The following is a 22,633-nucleotide window of genomic DNA, read 5'->3' on the forward strand; positions in this document are numbered from 1 at the left end:
AGAATCGCTGAAACCTTTCCGGCGTCGGTACAGATACTATCACCCCGCACAACAGCAGGTCCTGTACTGCCCTGAACAGGGCCTCCCGACGAGCCCGAAGAAGATGAAGATTGGAGGGAAAAAATCTGTTTGACGGACAAGAAAGAAATTCTATCTTGTATCCTGATGAAACCAGTTCCCAGACCCACTGGTAGGAATGCAGGGAGGTCCACCGGGCTGCAAACTCGCTAAGGCGACCCCCGACCCGAGAGTTGGGCAGGGCAAACCTTTATGCAGTAACAGATTTGCTTGCAGGCTTGTTTGGTTTGCGCAACCAGGGATGCTTCTGTGCCTCAGCAGGCACCTTGTCGGACTGAAAACGCTTACCTGCCGACCCGGGCGGATGAAAAATCCACTTCTGAGCAGAAAAGGAGGGCCCTTGCCTACTGCGTGGCTCCTTACCTTTTCTGGACTGTGGGAGCAACGTACTCTTACCCCCAGTAACATTCTTAATAATGTCATCCAGCGAGGCTCCAAATAGTCTCTCTCCCTGGAAGGGCAAGTCTGCCAGTGCTTTCTTAGATGCCTGGTCCGCAGACCAGCATTTCAGCCAAATCAGGTGATGTAGCACTACTGCTGATACAGAGGTTCTAGAGAGCAAGGGGGCCGTATCTAAGGCCGCATCACAGACATACTTAAGGCCCTGCACCAACTGGTCCGCCAGCTCCACGCAGACCGGGGAAGCCTATTGCTTCTCCAACTCACGGTGCAACAACTTTGCCCATTCAGTAAGCATCTGTGACACCAGGGCTGTGGCTAACACTGGCCGCAATGCTGACCCCACCACCATAAACATGGAATGGGCAACCGCCTTGGGTTTCGGGACTGAAAAGGCCTGCTGCAGTTTCCCCCACTCTTTGTAAATAAACTTATCAAAATAAGTTGGGTAAGAAAACTAGGACTGAAACAACTAATCGATTATGAAATTAATCGATTACTATTTTCATAATCGATTAATCGGCCAGTAACATAATGGGGTTAAAAAAAAAACTAAAATGAGCCCTTTATAGTACAAAAAGAGCAAATAATCGCTACTGTAAATATTACTTTCACTGTTCTACAGTAACAAAAAGAACCCCTTACAGTAGTGATTATCTGCTTTTTTGTACTATAAAGGGCTAATTTTAGTTTTTTTAACCCCATTATGTTACTAAACTTAGTCTTAGACCTGGTTCACATCTATGTATTTATTGGTGCTTTCTGCAGAAATGCACTACAGTTCATTTACATGGTTTCCTATGGGACACGTTCATATCTGAAAGGGACTTCTGGACGCATTCCACAGACAAACCCAGCACTCGAGCAGTACGGGGTGGCTGTTGGCCACGGCACACTGACACAGACAGCAGTAGCCCAGTCATATGTGTGCCCTGGAGCATATATATCACAGGCCAACCCTGGATCAGACGGGGCATTTTGTGGCCGACCCAATGTGTAGATAGGGCCTGCTCATGCTCGATGGCCAGGCTGGGGAGACTACCAGGATCTATATTATCCAGCCTGTCACCCACCCCAGCTGTTGATTGTAGATCACAGGAATCAAAAATGCAGAAAAAAGAAAAGAATTCCCAGGACCAATTGTCCCACCGGGAGCCAGGTCCTTCTACTACACTTGGTAGAAAAAAACTCAGCTGCTGGATGCAGTGTGAGGAGTTATAGCCAGTAGGACTGCCCCCTGGGCGGTGTCCGTCAATGGACGAAAGAGAAATAGCGGCTGCATAGCGCCTGTAAAGAGCCTCCTAATGTCTGGAGCGGTGCGCTTGCAGGACGATAAAAAAAAAGTCCTGCATACCGCATCTTTGCAGCACTGTAGGAGCAGTGTATACACCGCTCCTAAAGCGCCCCTGCCCATTGAAAACAATGGAGCAGGGCCACCAAACCGATGCTGCAGTGGCACTTTGCGGGTGGTTTTAACCCTTTTTTGGCCACTAGCGGCCCGCTAGCGGCCGAACAGCGCTGCTAAAAATAGCGCCGCTTTACCGCCGATGCCCACCACCCCAGTGTGAAAGTAGCCTAAGTATCCAGCACCTGTGCTCCAACCTCTCCATTAGGCACACACTATCTGTGTGCTGGCTGATGTGGGTGTGTGTGTAAGCAAAATTCAGCACCAGCATGCAGAAATACATAGCTTGACAACTGCAGAGGTTTGTAGTGAACCCAAAGCTAGGCAATCAGGTTCTGATATTAGACAGTTGAATGAGAGTTTAGCACCACGAGGAGTGGGGCTTAGCATTAATTTGGCCAAAAGTCAAGGCCCTGTGTGCAGCCTGGGTCAAGTTTGTAGGACTTCTGCAGTATTGTTATTTTAGGTAAATTTTAGGCCATGACAGGCTCCCTTTAAGACAAATCTACAGTGTTTTAACAGTGAGCTCATATTATTAACTTCCTTACCAGTCATTTGTATATGACTTGCTCTATTACATGTTTTACATCTTTATTACTGTATTAGAAACACAGATTTGTAGGTTTTGGACCGACAAGCTTCCTGAATAACAATAAAAATATGTGCCACAAAATCTATTGGTTTCAGTGGATTTGGTAATTTTTAGGTGACTTATATTTATGGGTCAGAACCTTAAAAGTCGCAAATAACAGGTCAGGGGACTTGGACTGGTTATAAATCCCGGCATATCCACTATGTTTCCACCCAAAAACACCTATCAAAGGGATGGTCCATTAAAATCTCTTAAGGATAGTGCATGTTGGCACTTGGCAAATCATAATCACTCTGATCCATCCTGGTGCCCCCAAGATGAAAATGGCTTTCAGATCCCCCTACTCCCTGCATCTGCAGTGAAAGCTAATCATTTCATGTCATGGACCACCTGGCTCCCAGCCTGGGTGCCTCCGCCAAGATACAGTTTCCTCCACATTGGAACCAGGAACAAGGTATTTTGTAGCTGAGCATTGCACCCAAGAACTAGACAACACAAGCTTAGGTGAAAACTGAAACTCCCTTTGATGTAAATTCACCCAGAATTTATACCACACAAAATATGATCACATAAAAAAAGTGAAAAAAAAAAAAAAAGGTATTTATAAATGTTTTTTCTATATCTATACACATATGTTTTGACTTTCATTTCTATTTTAAACGGAATGAGTTGTTTTACAAGATGATCGTTTACAGTGACTTCCACAGGCTCTAAGACCACCACTGATCGCTCAGATCTAACCTGCACTCTGAGCAAAGACTCTCTGCTCTGTCCCTCCAGTGCTCCATGGAGAGCTGTGCTGTGGAGGGGTCAAGAGCAGCTGGTTACATTTCTCAGTGGCTTGCTGAGAGGCTAAGCCAGCTGTCAGTCTATCTGGTGCCATCTGGGTGGACCGGCTCTGTGACCTCAGCCGTCAACGAACTTTAGCCAGTTGTCGGCTGAAAATGGGTCGCAGGAGTGCAGAACACACTGCATAGGAGAACTACAGCCAAAAAAGCTTTGGCTATACTTCTTCTTTAACTAAGCTCCCCCTGGAACCCACTCCTTATAGGCACAGTTATTGGAAGAATAAAGATGTGTGGTGTGAGTGGCTGTCTTAAAGGAGTTGTAAAGTAATTTTTTTTTTTAAATAACAAACATGTTATACTTAGCTCCACTGTGCAGCTCGTTTTGCACAGAGTGGCCCCGAACCTTGTCTTCTGGGGTCCCTCGGCGGCTGTCTCGGCTTCCCCCCACAAGTACTTCTCACGTTCATGCAAGCTCCTTCACACGGTGAGAAGCACTTGGGGGTGTGTTCCCGTGATACAGCCGGCGGCTATAGCCGCTCACTGTATCACTTGGCCCCGCCCCCGGCGCGCCACATCATTGGATGTGATTGACAGCAGCGCGAGCCAATGGCTGCGCTGCTTTCAATCCATCCACTCTAGCCAATCAGTGGCCAGGCTGAGCGGCGAAGAGGACGTTGGGGGCGAGCGCGGGACTTTCGAGAGGTCAGGTAAGTAAAACAGGGGGGCTGGGGGGGGCCAGCACTGTCAGATGTTTTTTCACCTTAATGCATAGAAAGCATTAAGGTGAAAAAATATTTACCTTTACAACCCCTTTAAAGGATGTTTAACCACTTGCTTACTGGGCACTTAAACACCCTTCCTGACCAGACCAATTTTCAGCTTTTGGTGCTCTCACACTTTGAATGACAATTACTCAGTCATGCAACACTGTACCCAAATGAATTTTGTGTCCTTTTTTTCCCACAAATAGAGCTTTCTTTTGGTGGTATTTGATCACCTCTGGGGTTTTTATTTTTTGCGCTATAAATGAAAAAAGACCGAAAATTTTGAAAAAAAACGCATATTTCTTTGTTTCTGTGACAGAATTATGCAAATTATTAATTTTTCTTCATAAATTTTGGCCACAATTTATACTGCTACATATCTTTGGTAAAAATAACCCAAATTAGTGGATATTATTTGGTCTTTGTGAAAGTTATAGAGTCTACAAGCTGTGGTGCGAATCGCACAAAATTGATCACATCTGATGTACTGGTGGCCTATCTTGCTTCTTGTGACCCGAACAAGCCAGGAAAGTACAAATACCCCCCAAATGACCCCTTTTTGGAAAGTAGACATTCCAAGGTATTTAGTAAGAGGCATGTTGAGCTTTTTGATGTTGTCATTTTTTTCACACAATTCTTTGCAAAATTATACCACAAATGACACCCCAAAAAAATTCTGCTACTCCTCCTGAGTATTACAATACCACATGTGTGTGACTTTTTCACAGCCTGGCCACATAGAGAGGCCCAACATGCAGGGAGCGCCATCACGTGTTCTAGGAGCATAAATTACACATCTAACTTGTTGACTACTTATTACACTTTTGAAATACCAGGACAATGACACGTGACACTGATGACAGATGGCACTGATACGTGGCAATGATGACACTTATACGTGGCACTGATGACACGTGGCACTGATGACAGATGGCACTAATATGTGGCACTGATGACAGATGACACTAATATGTGGCACTGATGACACGTGGCACTAATACGTGGCACTGATGACATGTGGCACTGATGACACGTGGCACTAATACGTGGCACTGATGACACGTGGCACTAATACGTGGCACTGATGACACGTGGCACTAATACGTGCCACTAATACGTGCCACCGATGACAGATGGCACTAATACGTGGCACCGATGACGCGTGACACTGATGACAGATGGCACTGATAAGTGGCATTGATGACACGTGACACTGACAACAGATGGCACGTGACACTGACAGGTGGCACTGATGACAAATGGCACTGATACGTGGCACTGATGACAGATGGCACTAATACGTGGCACTGATGACAGATGGCACTATGTGGCACTAATGACACGTGGCACTGATGACAGATGCCACTTATACGTGGCACTGATGACAGATGGCACTGGGGACAAATGGCACTGACAACAGGTGGCACTGGGGGCAGGTGGCACTGGGGTGGGGTGGATTGCACTGGGGCGGATGGCACTGGGGCAGGATGGCACTGGGGCAGGATGGCACTTTTTTTTTTTTTTTACACTTTTTTTTTCTCTGTGCACTGACGGCTGCTGCAGCCGTTCATCTCTCCCCTCTCACACGCTGTCTGTGTGAGGAGGGAGAGGGGCGCTGAGAGATGATCTCATATGTTTACATATGAGATCATCTCCCATTGGACACGCCGATCACGCTGTAAACGGCCGCTGTGATTGGCCGTTTACAGTGATCTGTGTTTGCCTGTCCCCAGGGACGGCCAATTGCAGGAAAGCGCCTGCTCTAAGGCCGTAAATCGGCTATAGGGCGGGCGCGAGGTGGTTAAACAATAAGGTTTTATTATTAAAATATTAGCAACAAATAATATTAAATATTATTTAATATTATTTGTTGCTATGAGGAAGAAGCGAGAATCCTATCCCATCCATGTACTTCCACATTTCAGCAAAGAACACAACCTTATTCAACATTTTGCACAAGTAAATGCTGGACATTAAAATAAAGAAAAACGTACCAAATGTTTGTACTCCACCATTAGTCCTCCTTGCTGAACATTTTCTATAGACTTGTCTGACGATCCAAGCAAATTAAATTTACGAACTCTTTGGAGAAACAGAGACACTTGTCAACTGTAGCTTGCAAGTAAAATGGCCATATCTAAATTTGAGAAACAGAACTGAATGACAGGCTTACCCTTTGTTATTAGGTGGATTCCTGTGGGGGGGGGAAAGAAACTGTAATTAATAATGCTGTAAACCAGTCACATTAATAAATCCAGTAAATATGTTCCCATTTGTATGAGGATAATGGAGAGACAGGTGGGGTTACATATAGACAGTGAAGTCCCCTCAGTGTGCTGTTGAGATTGGAGGGGCTTACTGGGCACACAGGTAAGATTGCAGAACACAACAGAGATACCTCCACCACTTTAAAGAGGTTGTAAACTCGAAAAAACAAACAACAAAAAACCTGTAAGGCATAATGAGCTAGTATGGAGCCTTCCAGTGGCGCCCACACACCGCCGAGACAGCTTATATCTTTCCCGGATCTACTTCAGGGTTTGCGGGCTCCGGCTCGTGGGAGCCGCCATTCGCGGTACAGGGCTTGGAAGGAACGGCACCCATGGCCATTCCTTCAGAGCGCATGTGCTAGTGAGGTCACTGCCTGCATGTAATGTAAATATCTCTTAAACGGTACAGGTTTAGGAGATATTTACACAACTTATAGGTAAGCCCTATTATAGGTAAATGTCAGCAGAGTAAGTTTATTGAGGCAGGAAGGGCTATAGCGTAGCCTCATCAAAGCAGTCTAGCATTTGAGGGTAGCGGGGACTGCAGGCTGCCTTTATTTGACGTCTGCACTTCATAGTTCAAAGCAATTTTTGTCAAGTGTCAAGGTGCAATGAATTTACAAATGTTGGAAGCCCTACAGGGTCACTTCAAACATAGCCAACATTGGCAGGTATGTTATGGAGTTATAAATATTCATTGTGGACTGAGTGAGGTTTACTAAAATTGATGCACACAGAATTACCCAATCAGGTTCTAACTTCAGCTTGTTTAATTATGCTTCGACAATCAAACCTGGAAGCTGATTGGTTTCTATGTAGACCTGCACCAGATTTTGCACTTCAGTTTTAGTAAATATTCTCCACAATGTGCACTATGAACAGCAAGTCAGATACAGCCTTCCTCGTTTTCTGGCTGGAGGACATGTGGCGTCATCTAATTCTTTCCTACTCAACCTTACTGCCCTCACCTTTCTTTTTTCATGCACTTGATTTCAACTGTTTCAAATCATGGAAGCTCAGCATCTCATGTGGCAGTTTCCTAGGGCAATCTGTATGCAAATACAGATTGCCTAGGAATTTACACTCCTTCAGACTGACTGTCCATGAAAACATTTTGATATTTGCAAAACTCTTTATAAGAATCAGTCTGCTGCTTTCGTCAGGACTGAGGGCTCTTGAGAGGAGTACTGCAGCAGAGTTCTGTGATGTTTTCATTAAGCTATTCAAAGCACCCTGTCGGTCCCTCCCACCAGCCATGATCTGCTTGCTGTGCTTTGAAAAGCACCGAACCCCAGTTTTGATATCACCGGCCTAAATAAAAGGTATACAGGTGCATCTCAAAAAATTTTAATATCATCAAAAAAGTTGATTTATTTCAGTAATTTAATTAAAAAAGTGAAAAAACTCATATTATATAGATTCATTACAAACAGAGTGAAAGTGACAGTCATTGACACCCTCCACAAGGAGGGCAAATCACAAAAGGGCACTGCTAAAGAAGCTGGCTGTTCACAGAGTGCTATATCCAAGCATATTAATGGAAAATTGAGTGAAAGGAAAAACTGGCAGAAAAAGATGCACAAACCACAGGGATAACAGCAGCCTTGAGAGGACTGTGAACCAAAGGCCATTCGAGGATTTGGGGGAGATTCACAAGGAGTGGACTACGGCTGGTGTCAGTGCTTCAAGAGCCACCACACACAGATGTATCCAGAACATGGGCTACAACTGTTGCATTCCTTGTGTCAAGCCACTTCTGAACCAGAGACAACTTCAGAAGCGTCTTACTTGGGCTAAGGAGAAAAAGGACTGGACTGTTGCTCAGTGGTCCAAAGTCCTCTTTTTGGATGAAAGTACATTTTGCATTTCATTTGGAAATCAAGGTCCCAGAGTCTAGAAGAAGAGTGGAGAGGCACAGAATTCAAGTTGCATGAGGTCAAGGGTGAAGTTTCCACAGTCGGTGATGATTTGGGAAACCATGTCATCTGCTTGTGTTGGTCCACTGTGTTTTACCAAGTCCAAAGTCAGCGCAGCCCTCTACCAGGAAATTCTAGAGCACTTCCTGCTTCCCTCTGCTGACCAGCTTTATGGATATGCTGATTTCATTTTCCAGCAGGACTTGGCAACCTGGGCTTCCATAGCACCTCAGCAGTGCCACAGGTTAATCGCCACCATGCCACTGCACATTGATGCAGTAATTCATACAAAAGGAGCCCCGACCAAGTATTGAGTGCATACTATACTGTACATAGACATACTTTTCAGTAAGCCAACATTTCTGTAATAAAAATATTTTTTTTATTTTTTTATTGGTTTAGTTGTAATATTCTAATTTTCTGAGATACTGAATTTTGGGAAAAATGCTTGAAATATATCTCTATGTGTAATGAATCGATATATATGAGTTTCACTTTTTGAATTGAATTACTGAAATAAACTTTTTTATTATATTCACATTTTTTCCGATGCACCTGTGTAATGAAACGGAACGGTTTTAGATAAAAATTTCAGCAGCATGTTGATGAGGTAGGGGGCCAGGAAAGGCAAAAAAAAGCAAAATTTGACTTTAAGGTCCTATTTACACTTCACGTTTCAGCTTATGATTTTGTGTGAGCGATTTACACGTTTCTGCAAATAGGCTGCATATGCGTGTTCATCATGCAAAAAAAGCTCTTGTATGACGAGTTTCTCACTAGGTTTAAAAGCGTGTTTTTCTGCACAACAATCACTGAAGTGAATGGCTCCCTAACATGCATTTCACATTTTGCTGTGATTTTAGCACGATTTGGAATTACCAGCAGAAAGGGGCCTAACTTGTTAACAGGCATTTACAATATTACAACATTTTAATCTAGTCTACTGTTTTTAACCTATGACCTAAAAAAAATACAATTACATAAATGTTTCTTCAAGTTTTGAGACTTGTAAAACATACTTATCAATTGTGCATAAAACCTTCATGTTGTGCTGGAGTTCAGGAAGTTTCACAAGCAGTCTAACAGGAAAAAAACATGAAGACATTCACATTTATATAAAAGAAAACAATAATGCAATTACACAATAACTGTATTTCTCTAAGAGTGCATTTAAATGTAATTTGTCTGTAAAACACCTCAGTAAAATGCTAAAATCACCAAGAATATGCTTTGCCTATCAGTGCCAGGAAAAGATAATCTAGAACCCAGGACGAACATTGCAAATTGTATTCCCCCCGAAGATGTATGCATTATGTGTTATCAAACCCCCCCCCCAAAAAAAAAATTTGCACTAATCTGCATGCTCTAATCATAAGTTACCTCTTCCGCCACGAACCCCCCTCCAACTCAAATCCTCTCATTCCACATATGTTCCCAGTGCAATCCCCCCCCCCCCCAAAAAAAATAAAATAATTCTCCCCTTCCTAGCACAAAACCTCTACCCCTCAAATGTACCCTCCAAGCACAAATCCTTCCCCAATCCTCCATACTAGCACAAATCCCCCTACCCCCTCAAATGCCCCCTTTTAGCTCAAATGATGCCCTCCAAACATCCTTACCAGTAAAAATCCCCCTCCCAAAAAAATGTCCCTACAAACCCCCCAAATCACACCTCCTAGCACAAATCCTCTTCCTCCATCCCTCCTCTCAACACAAATCTCCCCCAAATAACTACTCCTAGCACACCTCCCCAAATTTCACCTCATAGAACAAGTCTTACCTAATGCTATCTCTCAAATTCCCCCTCTCAACACAAACCCCCTCCCCCTAATTTCCTTGTGGTGTCCCTCGCACCTTACATGATACCATATTCCCCAGGGCAGCCTCCCCTTCTGCCCACCCCTTGTCCCAGCCCTGTTGCCTATGCTCTGCTCAGGTGTGAAGGAAAGCTAAAACCCCAAATCTTTCAAAGTACAGTTTTTCTGCAATGATATTCCTTGCTTTGAAGACTCCTGAATTAATGGCACTCTAAGGAAAATTATAATAAATAATAAAAATCAGCACCTAAACTGCTGCATGCAATAGTTTGATAGCACACTAAGGAGTGTATGGTCCCAGTTCCCAAACAAGATGAATTTTAATGGCTTTACTGAGTTGCGCAGGTAACATCACATGTGTACAGCTGGAGCAATTGATTCTGTACTTATTCTCCCTATGTGTGCCCCATATTGGCTTAGTGGTGCCACTGCAAATAGAGATGCTCTGTCCCATTGGTGCTCAGGAATAGGGATACTGGAGCAAGATATCACTCAAATAGCATAAGTAGATAAAAGCAGAAAACTGATGCACTCCCGGCTCGATCCTAGTAGTAACTGTATATGTGGCAGCCTCAGTTAACGCTGCTCCATGGTTTGTGGATAAGCGTTGACTGAGGCTGCCACATGTACATGTACTACCAGGATTGGGCCAAGCATGCAGCAGTTTTTCTGCTTTAATTTCTATCTGTGGACATCTTCAAAGCATAAACTGTCTGCGGGACTCAAAAAAGGTTTCTGAAAGATGGCATTGGCAATAAAACCTAGCAGGCTTTGATTTTGCTTTGGAGGGGAGCTGTTACACAAAATCGAAGACATGTGACCTGATGGAGCCTTCTATCCAACCCCAGCTGTAGTTTACATTTCTGTGGGCAGTAGGATTTTTTGTACTCACCAAAAAATAATTTTGTCTGTAATTCACCGACTGACACAGATCCTCTCTTAGAGATTGGGTTGTTATGTAAGGGAAAGAAAGCAGATCTGGCGCTATACCTTTAAGATTTAAATATTGGTACGGAATAGAAAGAATTAGTACGAAATAGGGAAAAAAATTATGCACCTATTAGTTCACCTATGGTGTCGCAGTATTTAAATCTTAAAGGTATAGCACCAGATCTGCTTTCTTTCCCTTACATCCAACATATTTTCACCCAGTGGATGGTAATATTAGGTAGAAGCAGCTCATACCACTAACACATCGGCTTTATCCATAGCGCAATTTCTTTTCACCATTTTTTATACAACATTGGGTTGTTATGCCCACCACTAGGAGAATACTAGGCATTACTTGTTATGTAACACTCAGAACTTTTCAGTTCCGCCCAGCGGGTGATCCCTTGGGAAACAACCCTCCAGCCTGCCATGCAGTCATCAGTACGTCAAAAAGCAGTATAACATAAAGAGAAAAAGGAGGGGCGGGTGCTCTGTCGGACGGTGAATTACAGAGAAAGGGATTTTACGGTGAGTACAAAAAATCCTATTTTGTCTTATATTCACCGACCAACACAGCTCCTCTCTTAGCCATTGGGATGTCCCCAAGCAGTGCCAATCGAGGGTTGGGAAAACAACATAGAAAACTTCATCCACCATGGCAAGTGGGAACTAGTGAAACTTTACCCACAAAAACAAACAAACAACAGTGCATGGAGGAATCCACCACAAAACCAGGGTACCCTCAACAGGATTGTAATGCAACAGCGCATGAACTTAAAGGTACTGCATTTTTATCGAAAAAAAACAGGAAAAAATAAAAAATATATTGCAACTATACAGCCGCCTGCAAAACTTTGCGGCCAAAACAGGCATCAGCCGATGCACTGACGTCTACCTTGCAGAATTTGGTAAATGTGTGGACAGACGACCAGGTCGCCGCTTTACACACATGAGCGACAGTCGCTTGGTGTCGGAAAGCCCAAGATGTTCCGATTGCGTGAAGGGCTACCTCCTTAGAGTGTTTCGGCTTAGGACACAGAGATGGTAACACAATGTCCTCATTTATATGAAAAGCCAAGACCACTTTAGGCAGAAAAGACGGTTGCGGACGCAACACCACCTTATCCTTGTGGATAACCAGATAAGGCAACTTGCATGACAAAGCCGCCAGCTCCAAAACCCTCCTGGCCGAGCTGATAGCCACTAGGAAGAATCAACAGGGGAATCTCCCTGATATTTTCAAATGGCGGTTTTTGACAACACCAGGTTCTGATCCCAAGGGGGGGGGGGGCGGTGGAGGCACCGGAGGAACTAAATGTCGCACCCCCTGAACAAAGGTACTCACTAATGAGTGAGACGCCAGGGGTTGCTGAAAAAAGACAGCAAAGGCTGATATTTGCCCCTTAATGGTGCTTAACGCAAATTTCTGGTCTACTCCTTGCTGAAGAAACAGCAGGAACCTGGATATAGAAAAGGAGCACGGATGCCATCCTTTCTCCTCACACATGGAGATGTAAGCCTTCCAGGTACGATGATATATCTCCCGAGAAGAAGATTCCCGTGACCTCAACATAGTCAGGATCACCGAGTCCAACAGCCCCCGGTTCCTTAATAACTGGCTTTCAATAGCCATGCCGTTAAAGCCAGTGATGGTAAAGCAGGATGGAGAATCGGACCTTGAGACAGAAGGCCCTCTCGTAATGGCAGTCGCCATGGGGCATCTGCCACCAGGCGCACTAGGTCTGCGTACCAAGGCCGCTGAGGCCAATTTGGTGCGACCAGAATCGCTGGGATCCCCTCGACTTCCACTCTGCGGAGCACCCATGATTACAGTTTCAGTGGAGGAAAGGCGTAGATCAGCTGGTACTGATCCCACAGAGCCACCAACGCATCCGACACATCTGCCCACGGATCTCTTGTCCTGGACACAAATCTTGGCACCTTCCGATTGAGATGAGAGGCCAGAAGATCCACGTCTGGTGTGCCCCACCACAGGCATAGTAGCCTGAATACCTCCGGATGCAACGCCCATTCTCCTGGGTCCAGCATCTGGTGACTCAGATAGTCCGCCTGCCAGTTCTCCACTCCCAGGATGTAAATGGCCGAAAGGGCCGGTACGTGTCGCTCTGCCCACGAAGTATGTGAGTGACCTCCCATGCGGCGGCTGAGCTTCTTGTTCCTCCTTGGTGATTGACGTATGCCACAGCCGTGGCGTTGTCTGACTGGATCCTGATCGGACGCCCCTGTAGTCTCATTGACCATGTGGAGAGGCACAGCCTGATCGCTCTTAACTTGAGCAGATTAATCTGCAACTTGGATTCTTCCACTGACCAGAGGCCCTGAGCCGACTGAACCCCCATCACTCCACCCCAGCTAGAAAGGCTGGCATCCATTGTGATCACTGTCTACTTCAGAGGTAGAAACAACTTCCCTGACTGAATCACCGGGGACCTCAGCCCCCAGGTCAGGGAGTCTCTGACTGACTGGCTCACCTGGATCTGTCAATCCAGGGACAACTGAGATTTGTCCCAATTTGTCAAAATCTCCTTCTGCAGGACTCTGGTGTGGAACTGGTCATATGGTACTGCCTCGAAGGAGGCTATCATGAGTCCCAGGACTCGCATGCAGAAGGGGAACGATGACCACTTGCGGTTCATCAGCAGTTTTACCGCGGATCTGAGAGTCTGCAGCTTGTCTGAAGGGAGAAAAACTCTCTCTTCCCTGGAGTCCAGCAGCAAGCCCGGGTATTCCAGACGCTGGGTCGGTGCAATCACCGACTTCTTTAGGTTCAACAGCCACCCAAATTCTTGCAGGGTCTGCATGGTGATCGCAACATCCTCCTTTAATTCTGAGGCGGAAGATGCCCTCAGGAGGAAATCGTTTAGGTATCCCACGATCGAGATCCCATGTTGTCACAGTAACGCCAAAACAGGAGCCAATACCTTGGTAAAGGCTCGGGAGGCTGATGCCAGACTAAAAAGGAAGAGCCACAAACTGGTAGTGGGCTTCCCCAACTGCAAATCGCAGAAACTTTTCATGCCGGAGGCATATGGGTATGTGCAGGTACGCATCCTGGATGTCCAAGGATGCCAGGGAGTCCCCTTGATGGAGTGCAGCGACTACTGAGCGAACTGATTCCATTCTGAACCTCTGCACTTTCACAAAGTGATTGAGGGCTTTTAGGTCCAAGATTGGACATACCCCTTCCTTCTTCCTTCTTGGGAACTACAAACATATTTGAGTAGAATCCCTGGAAACTTTCTGATTCCAGAACCGGTACAACCACCCCAGGACTCAGCAGGTAGTCGAAGCTCCGGGCGGACGAAAAAGCCGTTTGTGAGTGGAAAAAGAGGGTCCTTGCCTACGGCGTGGCTCCTTAGCATTCCTGGCCTATGGGAGTAGGGTACTCTTACCACCGGTGGCATTTTTAATAATGTCATCCAATGAGGCTCTGAAAAGCCGATCACCAAGGAAGAGAAGATCCGCTAGGGCTTTCTTAGATGCCTGGTCAGCAGACCAGCATTTTAATCAAATCAAGCGCCTCAGCACCACTGCTCACACTGAAGCCCTGAGTAACAGAGGAAGAGTATCCAGGGCCGCATCACAAACGTACTTAAGGCCTTGCACTAGTTGGTCTGCTAGTTCCACGCAGACAGGAGAAGCCTGCTGCTCTCCCAATTCACGGTGCAACAGTTTTGCCCACTCAGTTAGTGTCCGTGACACAAGTGCAGATGCCAGTACTGGTCGCAGGGCAGACCCCACCACCGTAAACAAGGAGCAAGCCACTGCGCCTTGGCCTTCCTGTCCATGGGATCCTTAAATGCAGGAGTCTCCTCCACCGGATCGTAGTTACTTTATTTAACCTGGATACTGGGGGGTCCATGACCGGAGGAGCCGACCACTTTTTGAGAAAGCTCTCCTCAAAGGGGTAATGCACCGCCATGGATTTGGGGACCGAAATGATCTGTTGCGGGCAACCCCATTCCTTGTAAATGAACTAGTCAAAATACGTCAGATACGGGAACACCTTAGGTGAATGTGCTGGCTTGCGGGACCCAAAAGGGACCACTACATCAGCAGAGGGATCTGCTGGCTCCTGAATCTTCAAGGTATCATGCACAGCTGTGATAAGTTCTCCAACAAGCTCTTTGTCGCGCATGGACCTGGACGGGGACTCCTCACTGTCCTGGTCAGCGTCGTCTGACAAGACAGAGCAGGGGTCACCAGCCTCAGCAGGGCCCGAGTCTGTGTCAGAGCTCTCCCCAGAGGATGGGTGGGGGGGGGGGGGCAGGGGCTGCTTTTTTGCACCCTTTTGCCCACGTGCCGCCTCCAGCTTGGCAACGAATGAATTGAGGACTGCCGTCAGGGTGTCCAGTGGCACTGCGCAGTCTTTAGGTGACCCGGTTGCAATTGCCTGGATTTCGGCGGAAGAAACACTAGTTTCTGAAGCCATGCTGACCCTACCCTGTCTGCCACCCGAAGGGGACTTAGGACAGTGGCAGTCCCACCCTCCTTACTGCTGCTGGCTGAGGGGCTCTTTCCCGCAGGACTCACCACCCTGAGGGGTTCTGCGCTATCCAGCAAGTAGTGTCTGTAGTCTCTGTTGGCTCCCAGGTGCAGACGAAACAGTGCTGTGTTGGTGGAGCGCTCAGCGTCCAGCATAAGGAGATAAAACACAGGGAAAATGTCCGTTAGAGCACAAGAGCACATGCTGCCGCTAGAGAACACTGGAACACTGAAAAAACTTGTTCAGGCTTCAAGAAAATGACCGCCGGCTTCCTGTATGTGTGAAGCCTGGGAGAGCATGCTTTCCCTTGCCCACACCTAAGATGGCTGCTGAATGCCAGAGCCATGAGGGACAGGGAGAAACAATGGCGGTGAGTACAGCGCTGCACAGGACATCAGCATAGCCTCACAGACACCTTCCAGGAACATGAAAAACAGTACCCAGGACTCCAGCCAGTGCCACCCCCCCAGGTGAGAGCCCCTGCACAGACACCTGACCTGGTAATTTATTTGTTGTAACTTCTAAAAAGACAAACTGTTAATCATAAGTTCCTGAAGGATTGGCAGTCATTCAATTTACTATTCTAAGGCTCCTGCACACTTGGGTATCAAAAAAGGTTTAGCCAACACTTGCTGACAACAGGACCAAAAGGGTGTAGTGAAACTTATAAGAACCCAGCAAAAAATCTTCAAAGAACTGATCATATATATTGACCTTATAGGTAGAAACCGTAATCCAATACACAAAAAAACCCCAAAAAACAATAACTAAATAAATATACAGGAGAAGGAAAAGTCCCAAGTTATTTATTTTAAAAGCACCCCAATCTCTAAATGGTCATTTGGATAATGGTGTGCTTTTACAAAAAATACTTTGACTTTTTTACATTGCGATGACATGCCTTCTCCTGTACCTTATCAACTTGAGGAATATTTAAATGTTGATTTGAATTGGGGAGGACCCTGAGCGTTTTTGGTTTTTATTGTATTGGATTATGGTTTCTGACTTTTTGTCCTACCTCTCCGGGTGGTCATGCTAAACAGCAGACAGGACGTACAATCCTGTAGACATCATATTTAAAACTTTGGTCCTTCCAGCTTCTGTCTCTGAACATAGTGCCAGACTGTTTGTTTGACTGAATAAAAAGCTACCGAAATACAGAGACATTGTGGCACATTTTTAGCTACTTAGAAAACCATATGTAATAAGGACTCACCTGGCTCTCACAGAGAATTGTTGGCTGGTCTTCAAAACCAATGCTCGCTTGCAAGGGTACGGCATAATTGGCTGTCTATCTACCACAAAACATCTAAAAGGAAGAATGCAGAGACCCTTTAATTGTCATTCTGTCCAGACAAAACAAGAATTAAGAAGCATCACTAGTGAGATGTAAAACTGGCTATACACTGATCATAATACATCCGGTTCAGCAGATACTCGACAAATTGCATCCCAGTTTGATCAAATTCTGTTAAAGTGACATGCTAGAAAACTGTTCTCGACCAGAAGCTGCAACTGCTGATCAGTGTATTCCGACAGTGGTCACGGTGGATGTTGCAGTCAGAAAAAACAAGCAAGGGATGCTGCAGGCAGAATACAAGGTCTCAGGATGAAGGGGAATCAGATTTCTCCACCCCCACCTTTGCGTGAATGGAAAAATCTGCTCCAGAGATGATGTTATCTTGTGATACCACAAGTTTATGTTATTGGCTGTTTGCACCTTTGACCCGAACACTGATGCTGATCTAGATAATACCTTGATCTAGCTATTTTTTCTTTTTTTTTTTTAACATACGCAAACTTTTTTGTTTACATTTTCTCTCCTGGCAAGGAGGGGAAGATACAATGTATCTTCAGGAGAAGAATTTATTTTGGATTGTTCTTTGGTGGTAAGTTAAGGTAATATGGTAATAAAAAGAAATATACAGCTAAATTTACAAAATACTTGTTTACTCGTTTGGGACAGTTTTCCTCTGATAATAAAAAAAAAGGAACAGGAGATATCCGTTACCATTTACCACCAAATGAAATTTGGTCCTGCAAAATTGTGCTCAGGGGAGGCATTAAGATTTGTTTTACAGTCCGCCATGAAGAGGTTTAAAAAGTTCACTTTTTTTTTTCTAAATTTAAAACGCTTCTATGTACCAATATACCAGTAAAGGGGTTGTAAAGTCAGAAAGTTTTTTATCTTAAAGTAGTTGTTAACCCACAAAGTAAAAATTACAGTATCCTCTCTATTAATGTAATTTGCTCTTGTGTCTGTGCCTTATAAAACAAAAATGCAGCTATATACCCGAGTTTAGAGCGCCGATCGGCACTCACGTGACCCACCACCTCTCTCCTCTCTCAGCCTGACAGCTACATCGGGCAGGGCCGAGAATCCCCCTGTTAACCTTTAAAATCTATATTTCTGATTTATTAATCAGAAGATATGATATGAGTTAAAAGAGAATTCTATGGACAAGGAGGAAAAGTTTTAACATAACACCATTTATTAGAGTAAGTTACAGGTCTATCTAATACACAGAAAATATCTAAAGTCTTAAGCAAGGGAGTAAAATATTAGGTTAAAATACAACAAGAATATAGATTATATTAATCACAATACAAAACAAGACATATGACGAGCAGGTATACCTTTAAGTGCTGGGAGATGATCTGATAATTTACCTATCTTACTGGTCCAGGGCCCTGGTCAGTTTCATCTACCATCTATCTTTGTGTGAGTCCCACTAATAAAGGGCCATCTCTCAATGACTTGCACAGGATCACCCTGATTGGTTAGCCCTCTCCTCCCCCGGGCGTATCTCTTCCAAGATTGGTCAATTTCCTTATAACTTAATTTCTCTTAAATAGCACCTCCTCTTTTGGGTTTAATTGGTTAGTGATAATTAGCCAACTTAATTAAAGAGGACGTCTTCTCTTGAATAGGGCACTTCCATTCCTGAACAGATCAAAGAAATATTTTAAGTATATCAACCACCCTTAAATGGATAAATGGTTGATTAGAACGGAAGAAAACACAAGCCTTTATCTAGCAAATTAATTCGGCCCCGTACCGACTACACACTCAAATGGTATCTTTTCCTGGGCCTTTGAACAAGTTAGGTAAACAGCAGGACATCTCCCTAACACACACTTAGCATACCTGTAAGCCAAAAGGAACTTTTAATTGAATTACATACTCTAAGCAAAAGTCTGTTCATGTATTTGCTCACATCCAGCCAAGTTAACCTAATTCTTCTTATAAACTGTCTTTATTTCTTATCCTAATATATACATCTATAATACAAATATTCCCAGTTGCTAATGGAGATTACTCATAAACTCCTCATAAGGCAACACCCCCTGACATCAGTCAAGAAGGGAGGAGGAGAGAGGCGGAGGGTCACATGAGCCCCAATCAGCACTCTTAAATCATAGCTGGATTTTTTTTATAAGGCACAGACACAGGAGCAGATTACGTTAATAAACAGAAACAAAATAATAAAAATGTAACAGTAATTTGAGCAGCAGGAGGGGAGGGGGTGGGCACGGACACAGAGCTGACAGGCAGGGAGGGGAGGGGAGAGAGGAGAGCACAGAGGAAGACATAGGAGAGAGCGGATGGCAGAGGCACGTAAACTAACCACATTGTCAGAGCTTAGCAGCCACGATTAACCGTGTTTAGTTTTACAAAGGGTAGGGCAGAACCAGACAGGATCATCCAGGTATTTCAGGTGATACGGGGGGGAAATGACATAGCACAAGCACTGTGCTGTATAACATGCTTTAAAGGAACAGAATCTTTTTTTGTTTTGTTTTTTGGAAAACGCTTCTATATATTATGAAAAGTTAAATTCTGCCCGAAAAGGTGACCTTAACCTTAAATCTTGCCATAAATGTATTGCACTTGTTGCTTTCTGTGAGCAGTAAAGAAAACACAAAGGGCCTCATCTCTATTGTATGAACTACTTGTCCTAATAATCCACCGTGTAATGGAGATGAAAAGGGGCAGACACATTTAAAGTCCAGTCTGTGTGACAACAACCTTGACTGTCCCTTAGATACAAGGGACTGAAAGTGTGTTGTTTGCAGGAATACCTGGTGGAAATAAAGGGAAAAATGTGAATGTAGGTACCTCATTTAACTGGTGAGCTGCAATAGGTTACATCTTTGCATTTAGATTTAGACATGCTTTAGGGCTCCTCTACTGCTAGTACCAGCTTAGGTAGGTGCAGGCTGTTTCATGGCATCTCAAAGCCACAATCCTCACATGAATCAATACAATAACTTCTGAGGCTGTGCTCTTTTGTGAGTGAAGGGAGGAGTTCAGAGAATGAACATCTATTTTATTACATTTAATTGAAATTAACCCTAAAGAGGAGCTCCAGGCTGCTTCAGAAAAAATGTAGTCATTAGCTACAAATACTGTAGCTGACTTTTACTATAAAGACACTTACCTGTTAAAAGGATCCCGCAATGTCCTCACTAGAACCGATTATTTAATTGGCTTCAGGTGCAAGCGCCAGCATTTCTAGTAATGGAAGCAGGAAGTGAAGCCTTGCGGCTTAACAGCCCGTTTCCTACTGAGCATTTGTGAGTTGTGCATTGTAAAGGGTCCCATAGTCCTGGAAAGAGACGATCCCACACATAGAGGAGAGCGCGGATTGAGTGTTTTTAGCCACCTGTGGCTGCTCCTGGAACCGCGAGTTATCCCCAGCAGGGAATAGTGCCACTTACCTTCTTCTTAGACTGATGTTAGTTATTGGTTACCCTGCCAGTGTATACCTGATTAGGGCACATGTGGCACCTGGAGGCAGTGTCCCTTCATTAATGGCACTGCACCAGTTTAGCCTCAATCCACCAGGATTTTCATGTTTCAGTGGATGTGCAGCCTTAATCCATTAGGATTTGTATGTGTCTACATGCGCGAATATAGACTGCCATAAGCCAGACCTATAAACTGTCACTTATCCGCACAGGACTGCCGATACCTACAACGGTGACTTGTATTATCAGTTTATAGCCATTAGAACTGGTTCATCTTATCTTCTACCCACACTTTCCATGCATTATTTCCGACAATTGCAGGAACATCCAAGTATGCTGTGACATACAGTTCCCTGCCCAGATGATCCAGTCTATTTGGGGAATTAAGAAGTCCAGATGTCCAATGTGAGTTGTACGGCCATGTAAAGGTTGACACCACGGCAGTTACCTGGGACTCCTTCAGACCTGACACACCCTGCTTTTCATTCTTGAGCTGGCATAGTCGGTATCCTGGATTTATGCTGTATTTCAGTGTGCCTGATTTTGGATGTGGCTGTACGCCCAGGCATGTCTTTTATGCATGACAACGTTGTCGACTTTTAATTATTTTCTATTGCCTATTAACTGTGATTACAATTTGTCTATTTTTCTATATACTGATCAATAACGTTTTTTCAAGGAGAAACTGCTGGCTGCCCTATTTCCTCTTCATACCTTTTGAACTACTTGTAGGTCTGTGACAGACTCACCCAAGACAAAGGCTTTTGGAGGGGACTGAATGCTAGCCTCTAACTTACAGATTATGGGCCCTGGCATTTGGGGGAACGGTGCTCTTTGTGAGCTGTATGCCTGGGGACCCTTGAGGTGGTGTTACTTTAGAGTCAGGTCCATGTCCCCCAAGACACACAGACTTTGGGGACCCTGTATCGGCCATATTAGAAATAGTGACTGATTCATACTGTTGGGACACATACTGTGAGGAGATACTGATGTCATCAACTCTAGCCACCTGTCTGTTGTCTGCTATAATGTGTTTATTGTAAATCAGGCTAGTGTGGGCTCTAAGAGTCTTTCACCCATTGTTGTTTGTGTTAATTAACTCTGCTATTGTGAGAAGGTTTTCTTGGATTTGCCCGAAGACTATTCTTGGTTGTTAATTCTGAACAATACATGATCATTGAAAGAGCTGATCACATTGACCTCCGGAGACGGACTGTCTGGTCCCTTAGGCTGCCTTAAGCGTTGTGTTAATTAACATGTTAATTATATAATTGTCTTTTAAGTTGTTGCTAGAGGGGAGAGGGGGGGAGTATCCATGGGCCAGCCCTACCTCGTTATCTAACCAATTGTGTTAAAAGTGTATAAAAAGGCTGAATTCTGTCCAATAAATCATTCACGATTCTACAAGCTATTTTAGGCTAGACTTGTATTCAATGCAGCTATAATAATATATCTCTCTGATGGTCAGACTGGAGGAAGCGGTATTACTGACGGAAGCATTCAGCGGAGTGTGGGATAGGATTCGTTACAAGGTTCTTCCTTTTTTTTTCCCTTGTTGACCTGTCAAAACCAGGTACTTACTCTCCCCCAAAGTTCCAAATGTGGCAGCGGAGAGGGGAAGTAAGCAAACAAGCAGAACTTCCCCTTTTGGGTGGCTCTCCGCTTTAATAAATGTATCGAACAGACTCTGTTTGATATAAACCTCAATGCTGAGATCCCAAAAGGTATTGTACCACCCACAAGTATTCACACAGGCAATAGAACATTGTGAGAATAAATATACTTACATTTGTAGCAGACTACACAACATTTCATGTAGCCTACACTGCAAGGTTTCTGGCTCAGTCTTCAGAAGGTCACCCTCATAAGTTAATGAAATTGCAAGGTCACTTAAAAGACGAAGAAGACGCCTCAGATGGAAAAAAACTTCTACTGTTCCTGTGATCCTGGGTTGAGAAGTGAAATGGAATAAGAATAATTCACTTTTTTCAGCAAACCTATATTATATGGTCAAAATTTGTGGAACCTGACCATCACACCCACATTATACATGGACAACCCTCAAAAGGGTTGAGTTCAGGTGTTTCTAATGAAGGGTACTGTTATTGATAAAGCATCCAAATACATTTTAGACAATTGTGCACTTCCAGCTTCATGGCAACCGTTTCAGGGAAATCTTTATCAATTCCAGCATGCCCCTGTATACAAATCCAAAGTCCAAAGAGACACAGTTTAATCTCCTGGCATCTGCAATATGGCCGAATGACGGCCACAGCGCAGACGTGAATTTCCGGAACGCTGTCATATGCCGGTGTCTTGTCAAATAACGTCCTCCATCGGATAGTGTCCGCTGTGTACTGCGCAACAGATTCCGAAAATTGCAGAGGATGAACGGCGCCTGTGCCGTGAGTCCAG

The 22,633-nt window shown here is 44.5% G+C and overlaps 1 protein-coding gene across 5 annotated transcripts in view; it reads right to left on the reverse strand.

The window, feature by feature from the left end:
- Window positions 1-22,633, reverse strand: part of STAT2 (signal transducer and activator of transcription 2) — a 217,769-nt gene that overhangs the window by 117,075 nt on the left and 78,061 nt on the right. For all 5 annotated transcript variants that reach the window (XR_013274624.1, XM_077483450.1, XM_077483451.1 and 2 more), the window contains 5 exons: window positions 22,006-22,164; window positions 16,683-16,775; window positions 9,232-9,291; window positions 6,200-6,220; window positions 6,021-6,108 (listed from right to left, as the gene is read on the reverse strand). Coding sequence is in view for 4 of the 5 variants with exons in the window: in XM_077483450.1 (XP_077339576.1) it covers window positions 6,021-6,108; window positions 6,200-6,220; window positions 9,232-9,291; window positions 16,683-16,775; window positions 22,006-22,164 (421 nt within the window). In the remaining variant the exon portion in view is untranslated. The remainder of the gene's footprint in view (window positions 1-6,020; window positions 6,109-6,199; window positions 6,221-9,231; window positions 9,292-16,682; window positions 16,776-22,005; window positions 22,165-22,633) is intronic.

The sequence above is a fragment of the Lithobates pipiens genome, unplaced genomic scaffold (assembly GCF_037356315.1).
Source record: "Lithobates pipiens isolate NorthernLeopardFrog02 unplaced genomic scaffold, aLitPip1_a1.2 Scaffold_16, whole genome shotgun sequence".
Lineage (NCBI taxonomy): Eukaryota > Metazoa > Chordata > Amphibia > Anura > Ranidae > Lithobates > Lithobates pipiens.